Source organism: Lissotriton helveticus, chromosome 1_1 (genome assembly GCF_964261635.1).
Source record: "Lissotriton helveticus chromosome 1_1, aLisHel1.1, whole genome shotgun sequence".
Lineage (NCBI taxonomy): Eukaryota > Metazoa > Chordata > Amphibia > Caudata > Salamandridae > Lissotriton > Lissotriton helveticus.
This window is the reverse complement of record NC_136057.1, coordinates 2,050,651,070-2,050,672,365: the sequence shown is the minus strand read 5'-3', so window position 1 is coordinate 2,050,672,365 and position 21,296 is coordinate 2,050,651,070. Positions and strand designations below refer to the sequence as shown.

The 21,296-nt window shown below is 40.0% G+C and overlaps 1 protein-coding gene across 1 annotated transcript in view; it reads right to left on the bottom strand.

Moving 5' to 3' along the window:
* The window catches only part of LOC144766461 (vitellogenin-1-like), a 1,095,729-nt gene that overhangs the window by 443,610 nt on the left and 630,823 nt on the right, over window positions 1-21,296 (bottom strand). Inside the window, exon 20 of the mRNA XM_078650353.1 lies at window positions 6,252-6,399. Coding sequence (XP_078506479.1) covers window positions 6,252-6,399 — 148 coding nt within the window. The remainder of the gene's footprint in view (window positions 1-6,251; window positions 6,400-21,296) is intronic.

Here is a 21,296-nt window from a genome sequence, read left to right as displayed (position 1 = left end):
AGAAAGTTAAGCAGTACCACAAAAAGAATCTAAAAAGGCACAAAGAGAGTACACCGAGCCATGGACAACCTGTAACATAAAGGGAGAGGGGGACAGGTATGAAAAGAACAAAGAAAAAGAAGAAGAACCACATCATTGTAGGAAAATAAAACATCGTATATAAGTTAAGTGACTCAAAACAGAACAATATTCGTGTACCCAGACACCACTACACCAAGGAAAGAAACAAACCTAACAGCTCTTAAAAAGGACAAACACATTACTCTGACATATACTGTCGCAGGCACAGAGGCGTCAGGTATAAACGACATCACTAGTTGCATAACTGTCTGCACCAAGAGAAAAGAGAGGTACAGGAGTAATCAACACAACAGAGGCAATATAGAAAGCAAACAATCCACAGGAGAGTATAGAGAGTAATGAGAGAATATCTCAAACGTGGTAACGAATGAAACAGCAGAAAGGGAGGAAGAGGAGTGAGAGTGAAGAAAGAGAACATATCGCACATATAATTGAGAACATCAAACAGAAAACTTCAGAACACAGAGAAGCAGTAAGAACGGTGGACCATCATGCCACCACCCAGATCTAAAAAGACAAACTTAAGAGATCTGAGAAAGAACAGACACATAACAGGTCTGGACATCCATCTCAAGTGCCGGAAGTACTAGAAGTACGCAAAGCGTCCATTTGAAGCTCCATCTGAAGCTACATCTGATTATCCAAAAAGGATGCCAGGTCAGCAGGCTCATCGAAAACTCTGGAACGGCCTTTGAAGGTAATTCGAAACTTTGAGGGACCAGAGAAGGAAAAGGGGATATTCATCTCAGATAGTCGCTTCCGTAGGTTTAGAAAGCCCTTCCTTCTTATCACTGTATCTCTGGCAAAGTCTTGAGAAATGGAAATACGATGGCCATTCCAGGAAACATTCTTAACCTTCCTCATGTGCGCCAAAATTTGCTCCGTGTGCTGATGACGCAGTGGCTTAAAAATTATAGCCCTTGGTTGTGAGGCCGATTTGGAGCGGAGGTGGGGACACGATGTGCTTGCTCTATCTCAAAGTCTCTTTGGAAAGAAATTTGCAATGTAGCCGGAAGCAATTGGATATAAAATCAATCATAGAGAGAGCCTCTTTCTCAACTTCCTCAGGAAGGCCAAAAATGCGTAGATTGGATCTACGATTGCGATCCTCTTGCTCAGTGAGGTCTCTCCTCAATGCCGCCATTGAACGCTCTAGTTGGCCCATAGATCTAGAGTGTTTCTGCACAACATCTTCTGCACCGCTAATCCGTGTCTCTGTGGCGGAGACACGCCGGGAAAGAGCCTTAAATTCATTCCTGATGGCAGACACCTCAACTTGCAGCATATCCGTGTTTGTTTTGGTTGACTGAGCAATGTCATGAACATCATTCAAACGCGTCAGAATAGTCTCTAGCGTGGACGCAGTGTCCTTCTGAGAAGACTCGGGCGTGGGAGATGGTTGTTTCAATCTCTTTAAAGAGGCTTTAGTATCTTTGGCATTTGAGGGCAAGCCCATATTCTCAGCCATACAGGTAAAGACCCAAAAAACTACAGCGTAACAAACACTGCAGATATCTAAAAACAGCAAAAGATTAAGGTGAGTGGGAGGGAGCCCACGTCACTCGAATAAATTCTCAGCCAAAAACAATAATAAAGCGCCTCCACAACCAACAGGGCAGAGCAAAATATATTGCCAAATATATGTGAGGAAAAAAAAAACAGGATATAGCAGAACTCCTCTAAAATAAGCCACTGCGTAATAAAGTAAAGCGCTGTCAAAATGCACTATTGAAAAGGTAAAAAATCACTGACCAGATGAGAAACATCGTAAAAGTCACGAAAGGGGTCAGGAATAATCAACCAGAGTCTGTTCCGACGTATTTCTGTCAAATGTGTGACAAGCGTGCTGTCAGCTGAGGAGAAATTCCGATCTCCGTCACAGGAATGCAAGATGGCGACCATCCGTCAGAAGTGCCGAGCAGTGTAAACAGCCGGAGAAAAACAGCATTCCACCAGCTGTCAAGGACGGAGAAAGATCGTAAATAACACACGACGTGTTCCTGCAGGCATAGACGTCTCTCTCGGGATATGGGGTTTCTGTACTCAGCTTAAAAAGCTCCGAGGGCCCCTGTTCATCACGGAGCTCAAGCGCAGACCGCCATGTCACCGCGGCGCGCAAGCCACGCCCCTCATAAAATATCAGACTTTGATTGCCCACTCACTGGGCCGAATTCCTAACTATCCCATGCTCCCTGTTCTGTGGTGTGACTGTCTTTTACTTTATGCTTCAAGTCAGAAAATCTTGCTTTTGAGGTAGTGCTTGCATTATTCATTTGGAAAGCATCCTAGTCCAAGGTATTTTACTGAGGTCAAGTTGTTCCATTTGTCTGAACAGATTACCACACAATGGGCCTTATTTACAAGATTTTGCCGTAGTGCAGTGCTGCAGGCCTTCCTGCTATGCTGCCCTACAGCAAAAGAAAAGGGCAGGAATGCAGCTATCCTTTTACCCTTGCTGGCACGCAATGGGCTGCCATGCCCCAACGCAGGCACCTTTGCGCCATGGTGCAAGGGTGCCTGCGTTGCTGGGATGATTGTTTTTGCAGAATGCAGCACACATAGAAATAGAAAAAAAACAGGAGAAATAAGGATATTTCTCCTCATTTCGCCTGCCTTCCCTGGGGAGGCGTAAACTTTTGGCTCTGCATCAGAGTTACCATTCCTCATAAATCTATCATGGGTGTTGCTTGAAACGCCCATTGCAGCACCCATTACACATCCCCTTAAAGTAGAAACTGCATTAAAGGAAACAATAGTTAAAAGGCTGCATTAAGCCACGCAAAGTGGCTTTGTGCTGCCTGGTAAATATGGACTAAGCCATTGCGCCATCAGAGCATCACAAAAAGTGACGCTTCGATGGCGCAGACTCATTGTATCTGAGGCACAACGAATGCCAGAAAGACTGAGGATATGATTGGGTTGTCATGGGATTCATGGGAAAGCCAAGTCAGTTATTGTGGGGAAAGCTCAGGTGCTTTGTCATATAAGAAAAAGAATAGGGAAGGGAGGCATAAGCATATCCACTCAACTCTACCTTAGGTGCTCCCCAAATGCAAAAAACATTCCTTTCCTCCCGAGTACCAGGTTTGCACTGCTCCATAATCTCTGAGCCAGCACAGAAAGAACAAGGCCTTAAAAATGGAACTGCGATGCATGAGAAGGAGCGATTCATGGCTGCAAAATGCAGACCACTTCTTGTGCCACGTTGTCTAGGCGAGAAATGTACAGTTTACCCAGTCATTCAGATGTGAGAGCTCTTCTTAGACCTTTGGAAATGTTCCTATTTTAAAATTTTAACCTAGGCAGAAAAAGTCAGAGAATGTATGAATAGATTGATGGCTGTGAAGAAAAGTGGATGTTGGCCATAGGACGAGAAAAGTCTATTATTTATAGCCATGCTATACCAGTGGATTTCTGAAATGACTAAAATCTTGCACTTTCCTCTTCATTTTCAAAAAGTATGTTTCTAATCTTAAGACCTCATTTGTAGTTGGCAGAATGGGAGCACTGGTATAAACAACAATGACACTGACAATCAGGGCGAAACCTTCTGCATAAAAGGCCAAGCACAATTAAAGGTCAGGTGAAAGAAACAAACATGGCATGTGCTCCGAATCCATCCGAGCCCTTTGTGTATCTGCCACACATGAGATGCATGTAAGGCTTAGGATGACTCGAAATGTGGCAGTCTTCTTACCGAGGAGTGGAAGCTAGATTCCTCACTGAGCTTGTGTGCTCTCTGTCAGTCTTCTTCACTCGCCTTGGTTCAACATCACCTGCTCTTTTTTGCGGTTGTGGGCCTAATTCACAGACATTTATGACTCGTAACATTGCGTTTGCAAAGTAAAAGCAGTCGGGGTAGAGTCTCCTCATTAAAGGCATAATCTCTGATCTTTGGGAAAAGTCTAAGTATGGCACAAACGCCATACGGAGACTCCGTCCCAAGGGGCCGATTATGATGGCGGATGGACCTGAGTCCGTCTGCCACCATAGAGCAGGAGGGAACCTCTGCATTGCCTGCGGAGTTCCCTCCTGTGCAATTAGGATGTGACCGCCACCCTGGCAGTGACATCCTCTATTTTTACCATTGCGGTGGGTGCGGCTTCAAGCTGCATCCGCCGCAATGGTATAAATGCATACATTGCATTTGTATGCAGAAAGCGGCAGGCACCGTGCGGTGCCTGCCGATTTCTGCATACAAATGCAGGGGGGTACCATAGATACCCCCCATGTGCACCCCCATGCCCCCTTCACCTAGGGGGCCCGCAACGGGCACCCGCAATGAAGTTACACATGCTTTTCCACGGCAGAAAACCCGCAGCGGAAAAGCATTTTTTAAAGCCCTTCCTAATATGGTGGACGGTGTCTGAGAGACACCGCCACCATATTAGAGCTTTTCCGCCGCGGTTGTAAGTCAACCGCGGCGGAAAAGCTGCGGACGGAAACCAGGACCCACCAGCCATCCTAATGTGACGGTGGGTTCGCAGCGGTTTTTCCGCATCCTCCGAGCCGGCGGTGGCTTCCGCCGGCCCGGAGGATGCAGAAAAACTGCAATCATAATAGGCCCCCAAGTGCGGAGACTCCTCCCTGACTGCGGCAACTCCTCCCCGACTGAGGAAACTCTTACCCGACTGCGGAGATTTCACAGTTGGAAAGTTACAAGTCGTAACTGTCTTTGTGAATTAGGCCATATACTTTTTATGCAAAGTTTTGGAATGTTGTTTAAGAAATTAGGCTCTTTCCCGCCTTAGAATATGCCCAATATCTGTGCACTCGCCAAAGAAATTAAATTAAACAATGATTTAGGAATTTTGCATGTAATTCAAAAACATGTTTTTACATTTCAAACATAGGTGTATCATAGTTGTTTTTTGAAGACTGGTTGGAGCCTAATGGTATATTTGTAGTGAGGAACTCTGACTTTTAAACTCTTAGTCTTTATCTTCAGTGGAACAGACACATTTCTACTATACAAGTTATGATGGACCCTGGAAAGGGCAATAAACTACGGCACTGACAATCGGGGAGAAACTCTGAACAAAAGAGTAATTTGTTTTGTTTGCCAAACCAGTGAAAGAAACATGGCGTCTTTTCAAAATTAATTTCCGAATTCATATGTGCCCAGCGTGTATCTGCCACACAGTGGCCTGTCCAACAAACACTTTGAGTGCCACTCCATTTAGTTTCAGACGAACAGTCATGTTTCTACCAGTGAAACCTTGCCTGGCTCTGCTGGCTAAAACCCTAGACTGATGGACCTACAGACATCGGGCTTAAGTCTAAATACTTCAGACAGTCGTTTCCTGTTTGGATACTTAGGGAAAGCATGGCAGCTCCAAAAATATAATAATGATACATGATGCCCACATTTGGGGGGAAAAACCCACTGTTTCAAGCTCATTTCATTATGAGGTGTGTCGCCTTTTTTACGAGTTCGTTTTTTTGTTTTCGAAAAAAAAAGGCTACCGTGCTTTCAAAGTAGTTACCGTGCAGGTGTTTCCAAAGGCACAGAGATCTCTGCCAGTCATGTAGAAATCTAAAAATTTGTCAGGCAGTCATCAGCCATGACAGCAGATGTTATGACAGAAGTTACATCCTCTAGTACCCTCATTGGACTGAAAGCCGCCTGCCATACCCAAAATATTGTAATTATTCCAGTCATAGGAGCAAAATATTCAAATTTTGTTAAAAGCCTTTTATTGTCGTTTTGACATGCTAATTATAACTTGTTACCTGCCAACATGTTTAGCAACGCCATTGCATTTTAATAGAAAGCTAATGATGCTCTGCCTTTTAGAATCACTCTTATAGGAGAACCAAGGAAATAGTTGTGCTTCCTAATGAACAAAAATATTGCATCAAAGTTATTATATTCTTACATAATCTTCCTGCTACTCACCAGCTTAAAAACATATTTTGCACAAATTCATTGCAAATTTTAACAAGGGTTTCACTTATGAGGTAAACAGTGGGGCACTCCAGGTAGGTATTGACAGGGAGGCAGAGGCGGATCCTTGGCTTTATCTGAGGCACTGTGGCTCAGTTCAATTAATAATTAACCGGGGTGCCCCTTCCTTAAAAGACATTGCTTAGCTAATATATAAATCGGCCTAGTTCCTAACCCAGAAGTACATCATCTCATCTCAGCCATAACAATATTGGTGTCTTACCATGTTTTTTGAGTGATCTCCTGTCAACAGATCTCCTGACTTGAAGCCTTCTTTCCATACATTGGATATCGATTCAGATGGAACAACAGGAATCATTCTGGCTCCGGCCAAATCTTCAACATTCCGCGTAACAGAGTATGCCTTCACCCTTTTACAGCATAAAATGTAACATGTTGTGGTTATTCAAATGGAAAGAAAATATTAAAGGGAAGCTTGTGATCAGTATTTTACAATTTACTTTCCAATTATAGGCTATAGACATACAATTGAACCTCTTCATTTAAGCACTGTTGCACACACACACACACACACACATGCAATAGTGACATTGAGCATATGTACCTCCACATTGTATGCATACTCTAATGGCTTTACTGCCTATCTACAATGTTTTTAGATTTCAAACAAATATATACACCACCTACTACATTACACATTCCAGTACATATATTAGAACATATACCTCTACATTGTATGCATACTCTACTGGCTTTACTGCCTATTTACAATGTTTTTAGATTTTAAACAAATATATACACCATCAACTACAGTACATATTCCAGTCCATATTTTAGTCTCACTACTTTGTAACACATGCAATCGAAAATGTTTACACATCATTAAAAACATACAATTTTGGTGGGTTCTTCCAGTCAGTTTAAATATAAATATAAATTTTATCAGCATATGTAAAACACAACATCGAATATGATAAATTATATAAATAGAGTGAGAAATAAGGTCAGTAACCTGCAATTCAAATAATGTAACCGGGTATGAGAATATAATTGGAATAACTGCAATAGAAAGATGGCATTCGGCGAAGGGTAGTACCTACAATGCACACTTCTACCTGTGACTTATCGAAATGTAATGATCAGGGGGATGAGCACATGACGCACCCCACTTTGCTGCAGAGCTCCGCACCACGTCAGAGATCGCAAATGAGATTCTGGCGGCTCCAGAGGTATTTTTGGCGGTTATTCTGTGTTTCCTGAAATTGCAACACCTACTTTATAAGATGTTACCTTCATTTGGTCATATACTCTTCTTGACCATTAATGTTTGCAGGTGAATCCTTGTGGCTTATTAGCTGCTGCCATTTTATTTCCACTGCCTGCATATTCCTGCTAAGAGAAGATGTTTCTAGATTAAAGGGGTATTTACCTGTGGGGTTTTCATCTCTGACGCACTGAACTACGCAGTTTGATTTATATTGTTACACAAGGAATTCCTGACAGCTTCTTACGCTGGCTCATGGGACGAAGCAAAGGTTTGCTACATTCTGCTAAAGGTCATTCTCACAACAAACCAGCCTCTTGCTCTACTCGCAGTACAACCTTGCATAATTCCTCTCCAGCCGCTTGAGGAAATGGCGCAGTCGTGTCCCCTCATTCTACGACTCCACCTACTAATTCATCTATGGTACAATTGCCCTCATCTACAAATAAAAGAGTCAAACAAGATCCACTGACCCCAACTAAATCAATGTCCCCTATTTCATTGGACACTATACTGGACGAGATACAGGCATTCTGACTTTTCATTGACGACACCAATTTTCACCTACAGACCTTGGATAACAAATGGTCGTATATGGATTCTCGTCTGTCCTCTGTGGAACAACAGATAAGTGAAATACAGGATTCATCAAACAGAATTTCCTTCTTGGAGAAAGAGGTGTTGCAACTAAAAAAATCATCTGAGGACCTTGAAAACAGAAACTGACATATTAATCACTGTCTTTATGGTCTTCCTGAAAGTCTTGAAGGGGATGACCCTGTTGCTTTCTTCACCACTTTCTTAACACAGCTCCTAGATCCCTCCTCATCAACCAAACTAAATATTCAACACGCTAATCGGTTGGGGCTGTGCTTATCTTCTTCTTCCGCTTCCTCCAAACCATGTGGAGTAATCCTTCTGTTTTGGGAATTTACTGAGCTGTTGCAAGTCTTAAATGCAGCCAAACTTAAAAAGCAGCTTTTTTTGACTGGTACCAGGCTGTTAATTTCTCAGGATGTTTTGTCAGCCACCGCTAAACGTAGAAAGGAATTTATGGACCTTCGTCCTGCTCTTCATTCTCTTGGTGCACGATATGGACTTTTCCATGCCTGCCTGTTTAAGGTCACATACTTGAACAAGACTTCTTCATTTGAAAACCCCGCCAATCTCAAGAATTTCTTTCATTCTCAATCTCCATCTTCAATGTCGATTGCTGGACCTTCATCTCTAACTTGAGCTTTAATACGTTGTTCTTGTCTTTATTGAAACATGTTTCCTTGCTAAATAGACTTTTTCATTTATTTCGTTCTTCTCATTATGGTGTGTTGTTATTGTCTTTTTACAGATTTCATGGACTTTGGTATATCCCACCTCATGTTCCTTATCCCATCTATGTTAATTAAGGAGTTCTGATGTGATGTGTTACTCTCCCTGTTGGGTGTGCTGTCTTCGTTTTTTTGACATTGCCACCCATCACTTTTCCTTTTGCTCTTTTGTAAAGATATGTATTGCAGTTGTCAGACCTCTGACATGTACTATCTCTTCTTGTTTCTTCTTGCAGTGACTTTGTTTATCTTCCCCTTATATTATTGCACTCCTTCTCTATTCTATCTCTCTCTCTCAACGTTTATGCCCTTTTCATAGTGTGTTCTTTATTGCTTTTATATTATCTTCATCTATATCCTTACTTTGCCCATTAATCCCCTTATGCTCCTGTACTATTGTTAACTTTGTTATTCATATAATGCTATTTCTTTTCCATTCAGAGTTGTTACATGGAATGTAAAAAGGTTTTATTAATCCTATAAAAAGACAGAGAATTATTTTCCATGTAGCGTCTTCCAATCCAAGAGACACATTTAACGGAAATTGAGGCTCTTAAGCTTAAGTGTAATTGGGTTGGTTCAGTCTTCGTTTCCCCCACTGTCACAAAAAAGAATGGTGTCATTATGTTATGCCATAAACAATTGAAATGCTTTGTTGTTACACAAGACATAGATATTGAAGGTAGGTAGATTCTCATCGAAGTACTTATTAATAACATTCCTTTAACTATTTTTAATATATATGGTCCAGCTCAACCAGACTATATTTTTTAGCCTATTATTACAAGCAAATGTATTCAACATAAAGATACATTTTTTATACTTGGAAGTGATTGTAACCAGATTATGGACCCCTTCATAAACCGCAAATCACAGGTACGTTTTATTCCCCTCAAAACTCACAAGCAGTTTCACAGTACAATTACACAGACACACCTCATAGATGCCTCGAGATTTTGTAACCCTGATCAGACAGAGTTTTCTTTTTTCTCCCCTTCACATGGCACCCTAACTCAATTAGATTATATATTCCTCTCCAAGCATTTAGTTCTAAATCTTATTTTTTCTTCGATTGAACCCATTTTAATTTCCGATCATGCTCCAGTGATTGCCGACTTTGATCTGCTCCACCTTGAATCCAGGTCCTCTAGATGGAGATTCAATGATTTCCTTTTGCAAGATCCAGTTTTCCTTCTACCTTCACTTCCTTTACTGAGGAATTCTTCTCTCTTAATGAAGACCCGTCAATTTCTCCTGCTATAGTGTGGGATAGCTTTAAATATACAGCTCAGGGTCAAGGTTATATTATTGATTTTGTTTCCAGGAAAAATAAATGGATTCTTAGTCAACATAAAGCCTTGTTAACCAATATAAAACGTTCAGGTAAGCAATTTTAAAGTTCTTCCTCAGATTCAACGCTCCAACAGCTCATCCATGCTAAACTGAACTTTAGTAAAATTTCTACTGATAATGCTTCCTCTACTTTACTTCAAAGTAGTGCTCAGTATTATGGTGGACGAAACAAGGTTGGTTCACTCTTAGCTAATTACCTTAAATCTAGGAGAGAAAGGGAGTTGATAGAGTCTATCCAATCAACAGATGGTAAACATTTATTTAAAAATCAGGACATTCTAGATGAGTTTGAAAATTGTTATGAGAATCTATATACTCCAGAATCACAAGCTTCGGATGCACATACCTCAGAAATATCCCTCCTCCTTCTTCTACAGAGCTTGACTTTACCGTTCTGGACACTGACCTTTTGATTCAGCAAGACACTACCTCCCTTAACTGTCTAAAGAAAAATAAATCCCCTGGCCCAGATGGATTTGCGGTAGAATTCTACTTACACTTTTCTAATTTGTTACTCACAAAAATGTTTAAACTTCTTCAATATTTCTGTACTACTGGTAAGGCGAGTGGTACCTTCTTAGAAGTATCTATGGGCCAGATGTAGGTAGGCATTTACCGGTCGGTAACGGCCGAATTCGGCCGTTACCGACCGGTAAATGGAATTTGAGATGTAGGGGGCATATTTTTACAGAATCGGTAAATTTACCGATCGGTAAATTTACCGATTCTGTAAAATACCGAATCGGTAATTTTACCGATTCGGTAAATTTGATATGTAGGTGGGACTCTTCTGAGTCCCACAAGCCTTACCGAATCGGTATTTTACCATCAAATTCAATTTGATGGTAAAATACCGATTCCGGTGTGCATGCACATGTGTGCATGCACACCTGTGCCATATGACAGGCAGACCTGCCCTTAGGGGTGATAGAGGGTGTCAAAGTGACACCCCCTGCACCCTTGTGAAATTCGGTATTTACCGATTCGGTAAATACCGAATCGGTAATGCCCATTCATTCCTATGGGCTTCAAAGCCCATAGGAATGAATGGGCATTACCGGTCGGTATTTACCGATTCGGTAAATACCGACTTTTACCGATTCGGTAAATCCACATCTGGATTTACCTACATCTCCCTCCTTATATTTTACCGATTCATAAATACCGAATCGGTAAAATTCGGTATTTATGAGTCGGTAAAATATATTTACCTACATCTGGCCCCAAATGCCTTATTCATAAAGAAGGAAAGGACCCCAAATTCTGTAAAAATGATCACCCTATATCTTTGATGAATGTCAACTATAATATTTTTGCTAAACTTTAAGCTCTACATCTTGAGTCGCTTCTTCCACATTAAATTGGCCCAGAACTGTGTCGATTTGTCAAAGGCAGATTAACTACTGATAATTCTCGTCTAATTTTTAACAATTTAAACAAGGCATCTTCTTTGTCTTATCCCTTAGCCCAGATATCTATAGATGTGAAAAAAGCCTTCAATAGGGTAGATCGGTCTTTTTTCTTTAAAACTCTTAGCTGGCATGGTTTTGGTCCTAAGTTCATCTCTCTTGCTTCATTACTTTATTCTGCACCTGTGGCGTCCGCCATGGTTAATGGTCTTGCTTCAGATCGTTTCTCACTTCATTGTGGTGTCCGACAGGGCAGTCCCTTATTTCCCCTTTAATTCATTTTATCCCTTGAACCTTTTTTTATATCAGATTCTCTACAGTACCTCTATCTCTGGTTTTCTTTATGGAGATCATCATTTGAAACTCTCTGCTTATGCAGATGATGTCCTACTTTTTATTTCAAACCCAGTGACTTCTCTTCCACCATTACTACAAAAATTCTTGGATTTTTCTGTGGTGTCAGGTTACAAAATACATTCAGAAAAAACAGAGATCCTTCCTATTTCTAAATTCTGTCTTAGGGAGCAGTTTGATGTGACTGGTTTTTGCTGGAACAGCTCCAGAATTAAATACCTTGGTATAAGGTTTACTAACTCGGTCAAAATAAACATGACGGAAGCGCTTGACCGCATTTTCAAACTCCTTTCTTCTTTAGTATGTATTCTGCCAATCTCTCCTGTTGGAAACACGTTTTTTAGGGTCTTGTGGAGTGTATTAATCCCATGAATGTGCGGATTGACTGTCCGGTCGAGATGTTTGGCAGAGCGGGGCTATGGGCAGTGTGCATGCATCTCTTTGATAGCTGGGGTGCAATGGAGGTTTGTTAGGATGTCTTGTTGTAACCTCTGCTCTTTTAAACTGCACCAGCAACTAGCTGAAAGTGGAAGACCTGTTACTACGCAATGAAGTAAGAGGCAACTTCCTTAGATCTGTTTTAGGACAGATTTTTATTCACAGCAGAACAACAACATATCTTTGAACAGTATCATAATGCAAATCTAAATAAACCATTCAGCTCATGTCGTTGCCTAGTACATTGTATGGAAAGAGTCTGCAAGGCTCAATATAGGTGTCGTTTAGTTAAATGTTTTGAAAAATAAGTGTTATGATGTCTACCAATGAAAGGGTAGTTTCAGATGAACAAGCTGATAAGGAGAACGTTTTCACAGCCATGCGTGCCCTTGGATAATGTGAACTGCATTAATGTACATTTTAGGTGCCTTTCTCACGTAAGTGATGTTTGCAACAAAGATTGATTTTATTATGGGTCTAGCCCAACATTGTCTCAGGTCTCCATATTGACAGTGACAGTATACACTTGTGAAATATGGATAACTAAAGTGCAATATATTCTGGCATTATTACAGTTACATATGTTTTGGTTTATGTGATACTGATATAAAATAATGTTTTTCACACAGCAAAATGTATATTGGGGCTAGTGTGCTCTACATAGAATTTGATAAACAAGTGCCTGCAAACGAACCTCACACAAAATTTCAATTTGGACAAAGTTAATATTTTGCTTGCCTGTGGCCGCCATTTATATAATATATTAAAACTTTTTATGTTATACTTTATCCATATATTGGTCAATTAAAGAATAACTACAGTTCTTGCTCGAAGTAGAACGTAAATTATGTATATAGTTCTCTGCAAGTCGGCTGTGCTCCACCCTGGACTTAAGAGTTTCTGAATAATAGAGGAATTAAAGTGGAAAAACAAAGAGTATTCTTAGGCCTTTCCTAAATTTGTGATTGAATTGTCAAGGGTCCTTGTTCAATGGTTCTGTACAGCCATGGTCTTTGTATAGATTCTTTGTCTCTACTTGACATGGGAGACTTCATGTGTGGTATTTACTAGGAGGGTGGGGATTATCTTTATTTTTCACTGTGCTAGACTGGTAAACAGGGGTAGGATACTTCGGTGTCAGAGGAATTCAGATAAAGACAGACTTTCATCAATCAGAGTTTTATAAGAAGGTTTTTGTGAGGCTTCCTCAGCCATACAGTAAATGTCAAAGAGATGAAATCGCATTAAACTGATGAGAAGGATGTATGACATTACAACGCATGCTTTTACCACGCATGCCTTTACAACGCGGTATTTACAATGCATGCCTTTACAACGCATAGCGCTTTGGGGTGCTGGATAGTGAATAGTTTAATTTACTATTCCAACTCCAGTCCCCGTGGATAGTAGGGAAGGTGTTGGATAGTAAATTAAATCTATTCCCTATCCTAGAGCGCCCCCAGCGCAATGCGTTGTAATGGTTTGCGTTGTAAATACCGCGTTGTAAAGGCACTGCGTGGTAAAAGTTGCATTGTAAAGGATGTTTCCCGATGAGAAAGGTGGAGAGGGACACAGAAAAGCAGCTAGAGACTTAGGGGCCGATTAGGATGGCGGACGGATCGCCACCGCCATGCAGGCGGTGGTGATCCGTCCGCCATCTGTGCCCGTCGGCCACCAATTTCCCCCCTGCCATATTACAATGGTGGGGGGGACCGCGGCAGACAGAAAGACCGTCCGCCGCGTTTCCCCCGGTCGCCTTGCGGCCGGGGCGGAAAAGGGTTCATATGGCTGGCCTGGCTCGCTGTTCACAATACGGGACGAAAGACTCTATTAAAGACGTTCTTTCTCATTTCACCATGTAAGTGGATTCTCGCAGCTTATGAGCTTCACTGGCTATCTCTTCGCCTTTACGAGCACTAACCTATACTTCTTTTGCATTGTAGATGGACGCTAATTCAACAACACTTCTTGTAAGTTTACTTGCGTTCACTCCGGCACAACTTTGGTTTATTATTGCGGTCACAGCCCTTTCTCGTTTCACTATTCGATATTGTTTCACGTCGTTTCATGTGATTTTGCATGGAGTTTACTATTTGTCACCAGATAAGTTCTCATTGAGTACAGCACTCTACACTGTTTTGAACCAGCCGATAATTTTTCCATGTCACTACCTGGTATCACATTTCATGACTGTTACAGTCACTGAGATTATCTATACCACTAAACGTTTTAGGCACCATAATGCATGATCATGAAGTTTATAGATTCAAACAATTGTGAACGTTAAGGAATGTTGAATTTGTGACTTGCGCTTATTATTTGGTTTCATGCACAGATGAGCCCCCTGAAGAAGGGCACTTAGTTGCCTGAAATGTATCGGGAATGTTTTATGTTTTATGTTGAATGACAAAAGTACTTTGGTGAAAAGAATCAAGATCAGAGATTTTCTATCAGATTGGAGAAAAAAGAAAGATTAAAGTTTATGTTAACCATATTCTTGGTGGATTCTCATTAGCATTTGGATTTAAAACATTTAATGCCTATTTTGGCCAGATGGCTGGGCACTAAGGGACATCCCCTAGCTAGGGGATGCTTATGTAGTTCATTTCGATAACACTCCACAGGATCGGAGAGTGCTACCTTAGGAGCACACAACAACTTGTTTACACTAGGAACCACAAAGGCTGTGCTTGGCAACTTTGTTCTGTGTTTTTTAAAATGCCACTTTTAGAAAGTAGATATGTTATTGCTTAGCCATCCTGTGAGCCTTTGCTGCGTTGTCGATTGACTGTCTGGCTTTGGACTGACAGGAGCTGTGGATGAGCATTCTGTTCCAGACAGCCACTGGTGGGGGTTGAGGTGTGTCCTGCCTTTACTGGGAGATCAGGGCTAGGCTTAATAGACCTGGGCTGCATTTAGAGTAGTGGGAGGAGATTTTGTTGCACCTGAATTGGCCTGGTCTGCTTTGGACAATGCTGTCTCTACCCCTGCCAGGAAGCTGGACCAGAGATGACGGAACTGGTTTGGGCTGAGCACAGACACTCTCTGCCCAAAAGAACAACTGACTGAGAATATTGGTGCCCAGACCCAGGAACTTTCTAACTCGCTGGAATCAAGGAAGCTGCCAAGGAGAAAAGCTAGAAGAGCTGCCAGGAGGAGTACTGCACCTTTGCTGTTTTGTTGCTTTGCTGGGTTGGGCTGCAGTTGATGCTTCAGGTTTGGGCAACGGAAGGACTGAAATGAACTTATTCTTCACTTGTTGAGTATTTCCAAGGGTTTGTTGAGATAGAGCTTGCCTCCTCTTCACCAGTCTCAGGGACAGCAAAGACTTCACTTACCTCTGGGGACCACCTTTTGGACTGCATGTGTCAGTTGCTACAGAGGGAAACCACAACCTGAAGCCATCACCAAGACCACTGGCAGTTTTGTGACTGGAAGGCCCCACCGAGGGCATCGTCATACTTCGAACCGCAACCCTGGTTTCACCGACGTCTGCCACCGAGTGGCTGCTTGCAACGCGAATTTAGTTACTGCAATCCGCATCACCCTTCTTCACTCCCTAAGCACAGTCTCGCTTATGACGGCGTGACCAGCTGACATCATCGCCATGGTCTGCGGCAGTGATTGTAAGGTACACCCAGCACTGATCCGTCCCACACCGCAGCCCACTGAGGCCAGCCCCATTGACCGCCGATCCTCAACAGTCATCAAAGCTTGCACTGTGACCATCAGCACCGCAACAAGCACTGCCCCACATTGCACTGCAGCCTTGGCCTCTCTAAAGTCACGGCCACCAAGCTGCTGCCTGCACAATGACCTGAGGGCACGCTTCACTGACACCAAAGCTTCAACAATCTCCCACACTGCCACAGTCGGCCGGAACCACAAAAAGGAACTGTTCATAAGTCATCTGACACTGATGCCAGTCCGCATCGATGAGGTCGACTGACATGGTTGGATTTGGTTGTTTTCAGCACTGCTGTAGCACCGGACTGAGACCCAATTTTTTGGAAGCGAGAAATCAAAAATTAAACAGTTTAAGGTGTGCATAAAATTCACGCACCCGAACACAATTAATGAGAAACAGAATAGGCAACAGTAACAAACTCAAAACTTTTTATAGCATTTAATCCATTCTTGGAGTCAAAGTTTAATCTGCAGTTTTTTATACATTTTATATACAATGCCCCGTGTCAGGAGCGTGCAGTAAAAGAGAAAGAAAGTGTCAAAGGGCGTGATCGTGATGAGATGAAAAGAGAAATCACACAGAGTGTATAAAAAATTATTCTGTATTATTCAGAAAGAAAACAGTCAACGAAGGACTGGAGCAATAAATCCTGGCCACATTAGTAAGTAAATGTACAGTCCTTAATGTTATTCATGAGACATAAGATGTATGAATGTCTGCACTGAGGGGAAGATAACATTAGTGGTCCAGGTATTTTTTGTTAGGCGTCGACGTTTCGACTCGTCTTGCGGCCTTGCGGTTAATTATTCCTGGGCCATGCGAGTGCATGCGTGCAGACATTCATACATCTTATGTCTCATGAATAACATTAAGGACTGTACATTTACTTACTAATGTGGCCAGGATTTATTGCTCCAGTCCTTCGTTGACTGTTTTCTTTCTGAATAATACAGAATAATTTTTTATACACTCTGTGTGATTTCTCTTTTCATCTCATCACGATCACGCCCTTTGACACTTTCTTTCTCTTTTACTGCACGCTCCTGACACGGGGCATTGTATATAAAATGTATAAAAAACTGCAGATTAAACTTTGACTCCAAGAATGGATTAAATGCTATAAAAAGTTTTGAGTTTGTTACTGTTGCCTATTCTGTTTCTCATTAATTGTGTTCGGGTGCGTGAATTTTATGCACACCTTAAACTGTTTAATTTTTGATTTCTCGCTTCCAAAAAATTGGGTCTTGGACCATTGTTTGTTTACATTAGTAATTACCCAGGTCCAGTACCTCTAGGGTTACCCCATTATTATAATGGGTAGCACCGGACTGAGCTACCAACTTCAAGTAAATACATTTTTAATGTTATTCTTGCTGAATGCAGATTTTCAGTATTGTATGTTGGGCTTTTAATCGTTTTGTTCTTGTTGACACAGATAAATATTGGTTATTTTTCAAAAACTTGGAGGCATATTTGCAAGGGCGTTATCGCCGATTTAGCGGCACTATTTGCCGAAAAAGCGGCTATTTTTTTATCACCCTATTACCAAGCTGTCACTAACAGCAGTTAGCGACACCTTCCAGGCGATAGCGACCGGTTTGGGGCCCACTTTGCATGTCAGCGATATTTATAGCTAATGACATGCAAAGTGGGCATACCCAAACTGGTAGCGACTGAAAACAGTCGCTAACACAGCTATCACCTCTCAGCAATACCCATGACTCGATAAAAAAACGCACAGGTAACCGCGATTAGCTCCAGGATTTTACACCTGGTACAAACCTGACTTAGCCATGATAATCAAAGGGAGGTCGATACCATGGCCAAGTCCCCACCTGCCTATTAGCGAGATTTTCCTTAGCGTTAGGATTTTTATCGCTGGAAATCTCACGTTATTGATGGGATTCGCCGCTATCGCTGGATTTTTTTATCGCTGTGGACATAAACGTTGGTAATGCTGCGTTATCTCCACGATAAAATCCAGCGATAGGAGGCGATAAAAAAAATCACGCTAAGCATGGTTTGCGATAAGTTTCGCAAGTTGTTGCTAATATGCCCCTTGGTGTGGTGTCCTTTTGTAGTGTTTTCACTGTATTACTGTATATGATGTGCAAATGCTTTACATATTGCCTCTGAGATAAACCTGACTGCTCGTGCCAAGCTACCAAGGGGGTAAGCAGGGGTTAATTCAGTAGTGTATCCCCCTTTCCCTGACAGGGTAACAACTTGTCAACTAGAGACCCCCATTTCTAACAATTATACTTACAATTCCCACTTCAATTTAAGCACGATCAACAAAACTGTTGGACATCAGAGGAGCTAGATTTGCTTTTTTCACTCCAAATTCAGCAATGGCAGAGCCAGTGTTAGTCTTTGGAGGGGTTCAAACTCCCAATACATTTTTTTTAAACAACATTTAACTCCCCTACAACATAAAATTATTAAAACGTATTTAAAATTAAACATATGCCTTATAAATAAATAAAATTCACCATAATAAATAAATATTTGTAATACTAAAAAAGTGTAACAATTAAAAAAAAAAATTAAATAAATACACATCCCTCCCATTTACCCAAAATAAACCCCAACAAAAGAAGTTGATAAATTATAACTAAAACATTAACAACATTAAAATTAGTACATAAATAACACATACATTAAAACAAATAATATATGTAATATCAATTCTAAAGCATGTATTATTAAATACATTTAACAGTGAAATAACTATTAATTAAAATAAATAAATAATTGGCATAACTCAAAATTCATTAAATATTTACATAATTATTTATCAAGTAACCTTTTAATTAACCTAAAAAACTTATTTCAGGTAAAAACAATAATTATTATTTTTAATACATGCCCACACTTATTGCCTACAAGCTCAACAAACCACAACTAAAATATAAACTAGTAATTAAACACTGAAAAATGTAATACACATTCAAAGTCAAAAACTGCACTTACATAAACAGTAAAGCAATTGACCAGTTAAATAATTGACATAATTGATTATAGCTCGAATATTTAATTCCATAAAAATAATCATTTATATAATTTCCCACCCCATTCCAATACAAACCCAACTACATGTCACTAAATTATAAATAACTAATTAAACTGTAGAACATTTAAATTAGGGATGAGTATGAGAGGTACCCCTTAAACGGAAGTTAAGGGAATTAGGGTTAACCAACCGTAGATAAAGGAGAGATTCCCTTGAACTGGACTAAATAACACTAGAGCTAGAAAGTCAAAAACAATAACAAGATTCACGTGTATAAAAAGAATTCTTACAGTTTATTGGTAATACAAACATTTAAAATAGTGGACAGTTAAGAGACCACTCAACACTGATTAAAACAAGATAATGACAATAAAAGATACACTTAATATTCAATATTGACCAGCAAAATTGAAACAAAAAGACAGAAAAAAAGTAAGACATTGGATTCGTACAATACTGGGTGTATATTCGTACTCTATTTTTGACACCTAAATTATGTATTCTATAATATAGTATATCAACAAAGATGTCCGAGTTGTGAATTATACTAAATGGTGCGTCGACGCGTTTCGGTGGTTTTCCACAATATTCTCCACCTTTGTCAAGACTGCATATAATATCTGTCGTCGTGTAGGGGTCGATAAAATCACCCTAGAAAAATAGATAGAACCAACATAAGTTGCAGTAAGTACATAACAGTTTGTGGTTGTCAGAGGCAGTTTCTTTTCTGTCTGAGAGATCTGTAATAATCTGTAATAATGCTTGGTTGGATGGAAACTAACTATAGGGGAAACGTATAGTTAGTTTCCATCCAACCAAGCAATGCATGTCGATCTGCTATTATTGAAAAGAAATACAAGTATTTGTTTTTCTGAGCTTGTACCAGGGAGAACTTTATACATTTCTTTGTACTATTGTTACCTGCTTAGTACAGATCTCTCAGACAGAAAAGAAACTGCCTGTGACAATCACAAACTGTTATGTACTTGAGACAAATGTATATACATTTTTTGCTACAATGCATTATAGAATGTAGTAGACCAAGGGCAGGGGAAACGTATAGTTAGTTTCCATCCAACCAAGCAATGCATGTCGATTTGCTATTATTGAAAAGAAATACAAGTATTTGGTTTTCAGAGCTTGTACCAGGGAGGACTTTATAAATTTCTTTGTACTATTGTTACCTGCTTATTACAGATCTCTTAGACAGAAAAGAAACTGCCTGTGACAACCACAAACTGTTATGTACTTACTGCAACTTATGTTGGTTCTATCTATTTTTCTAGGGTGATTTTATTGACCCCTACACGACGACAGATATTATATGTAGTCTTGACAAAGGTGGAGAATATTGTGGAAAACCACCGAAACGCGTCGACGCACCATTTAGTATAATTCACAACTCGGACATCTTTGTTGATATACTATATTATAGAATACATAATTTAGGTGTCAAAAATAGAGTACGAATATACACCCAGTATTGTACGAATCCAATGTCTTACTTTTTTCTGTCTTTTTGTTTCAATTTTGCTGGTCAATATTGAATATTAAGTGTATCTTTTATTGTCATTATCTTGTTTTAATCAGTGTTGAGTGGTCTCTTAACTGTCCACTATTTTAAATGTTTGTATTACCAATAAACTGTAAGAATTCTTTTTATACACGTGAATCTTGTTATTGTTTTTGACTTTCTAGCTTTAGTGTTATTTAGTCCAGTTCAAGGGAATCTCTCCTTTATCTACGGAACATTTAAATTACACATTACAAATGACAAAATACATAAAACTAATTAAAATACAATTAAGAGATTATGTAATTTATAGAGCTAAGTAACATATACCATAACACATAATTTAAATACATTTCCACCCATTCCCCTCAAACCCAAAATCCCGCTATTATATTAGAAATTGTTAATTAAACATTGCAATTTTGTAATTACACATTAAAACTTACAAACTCACAAACTATTATAGCAAATAAAGCAATTATTATATTAACACTCATAAATAAAAAGAATGAATGTATATTGAATTTAACAAAAAGTTATCATATACCTAAGAATAATATTGCTAGCTTTTATATTCTGTCCCATGATATCTTTCACTTGACAATATTTTGTTGCACCACAATATTATTGAAACAATATTATGGTCTTTCACGGATTAAGAAAGGGTACTATGTTTTTCCAGGAAAAGTTGCAGGATGAATAATAAGTAAAATCAATCTTAACGTATGTATAATTCTGGAAAAAGAACGTTTGATTGCTCATTTAGTATAGATGTGTATTCGAAATGTGGGGGCATATTTATAAGGGGATATCGCCATTCAGAATGTCACTTTTCTTTACAAAGCAGCTCAAGGGTGCCTGGGTGCTAAGCAGCTTTGTTTGGCACCAGCATTAGGGTAAATGCAGGGGTGTGCCATATTTTTTTAAATAGAGTGCATCCTTGTATTTAA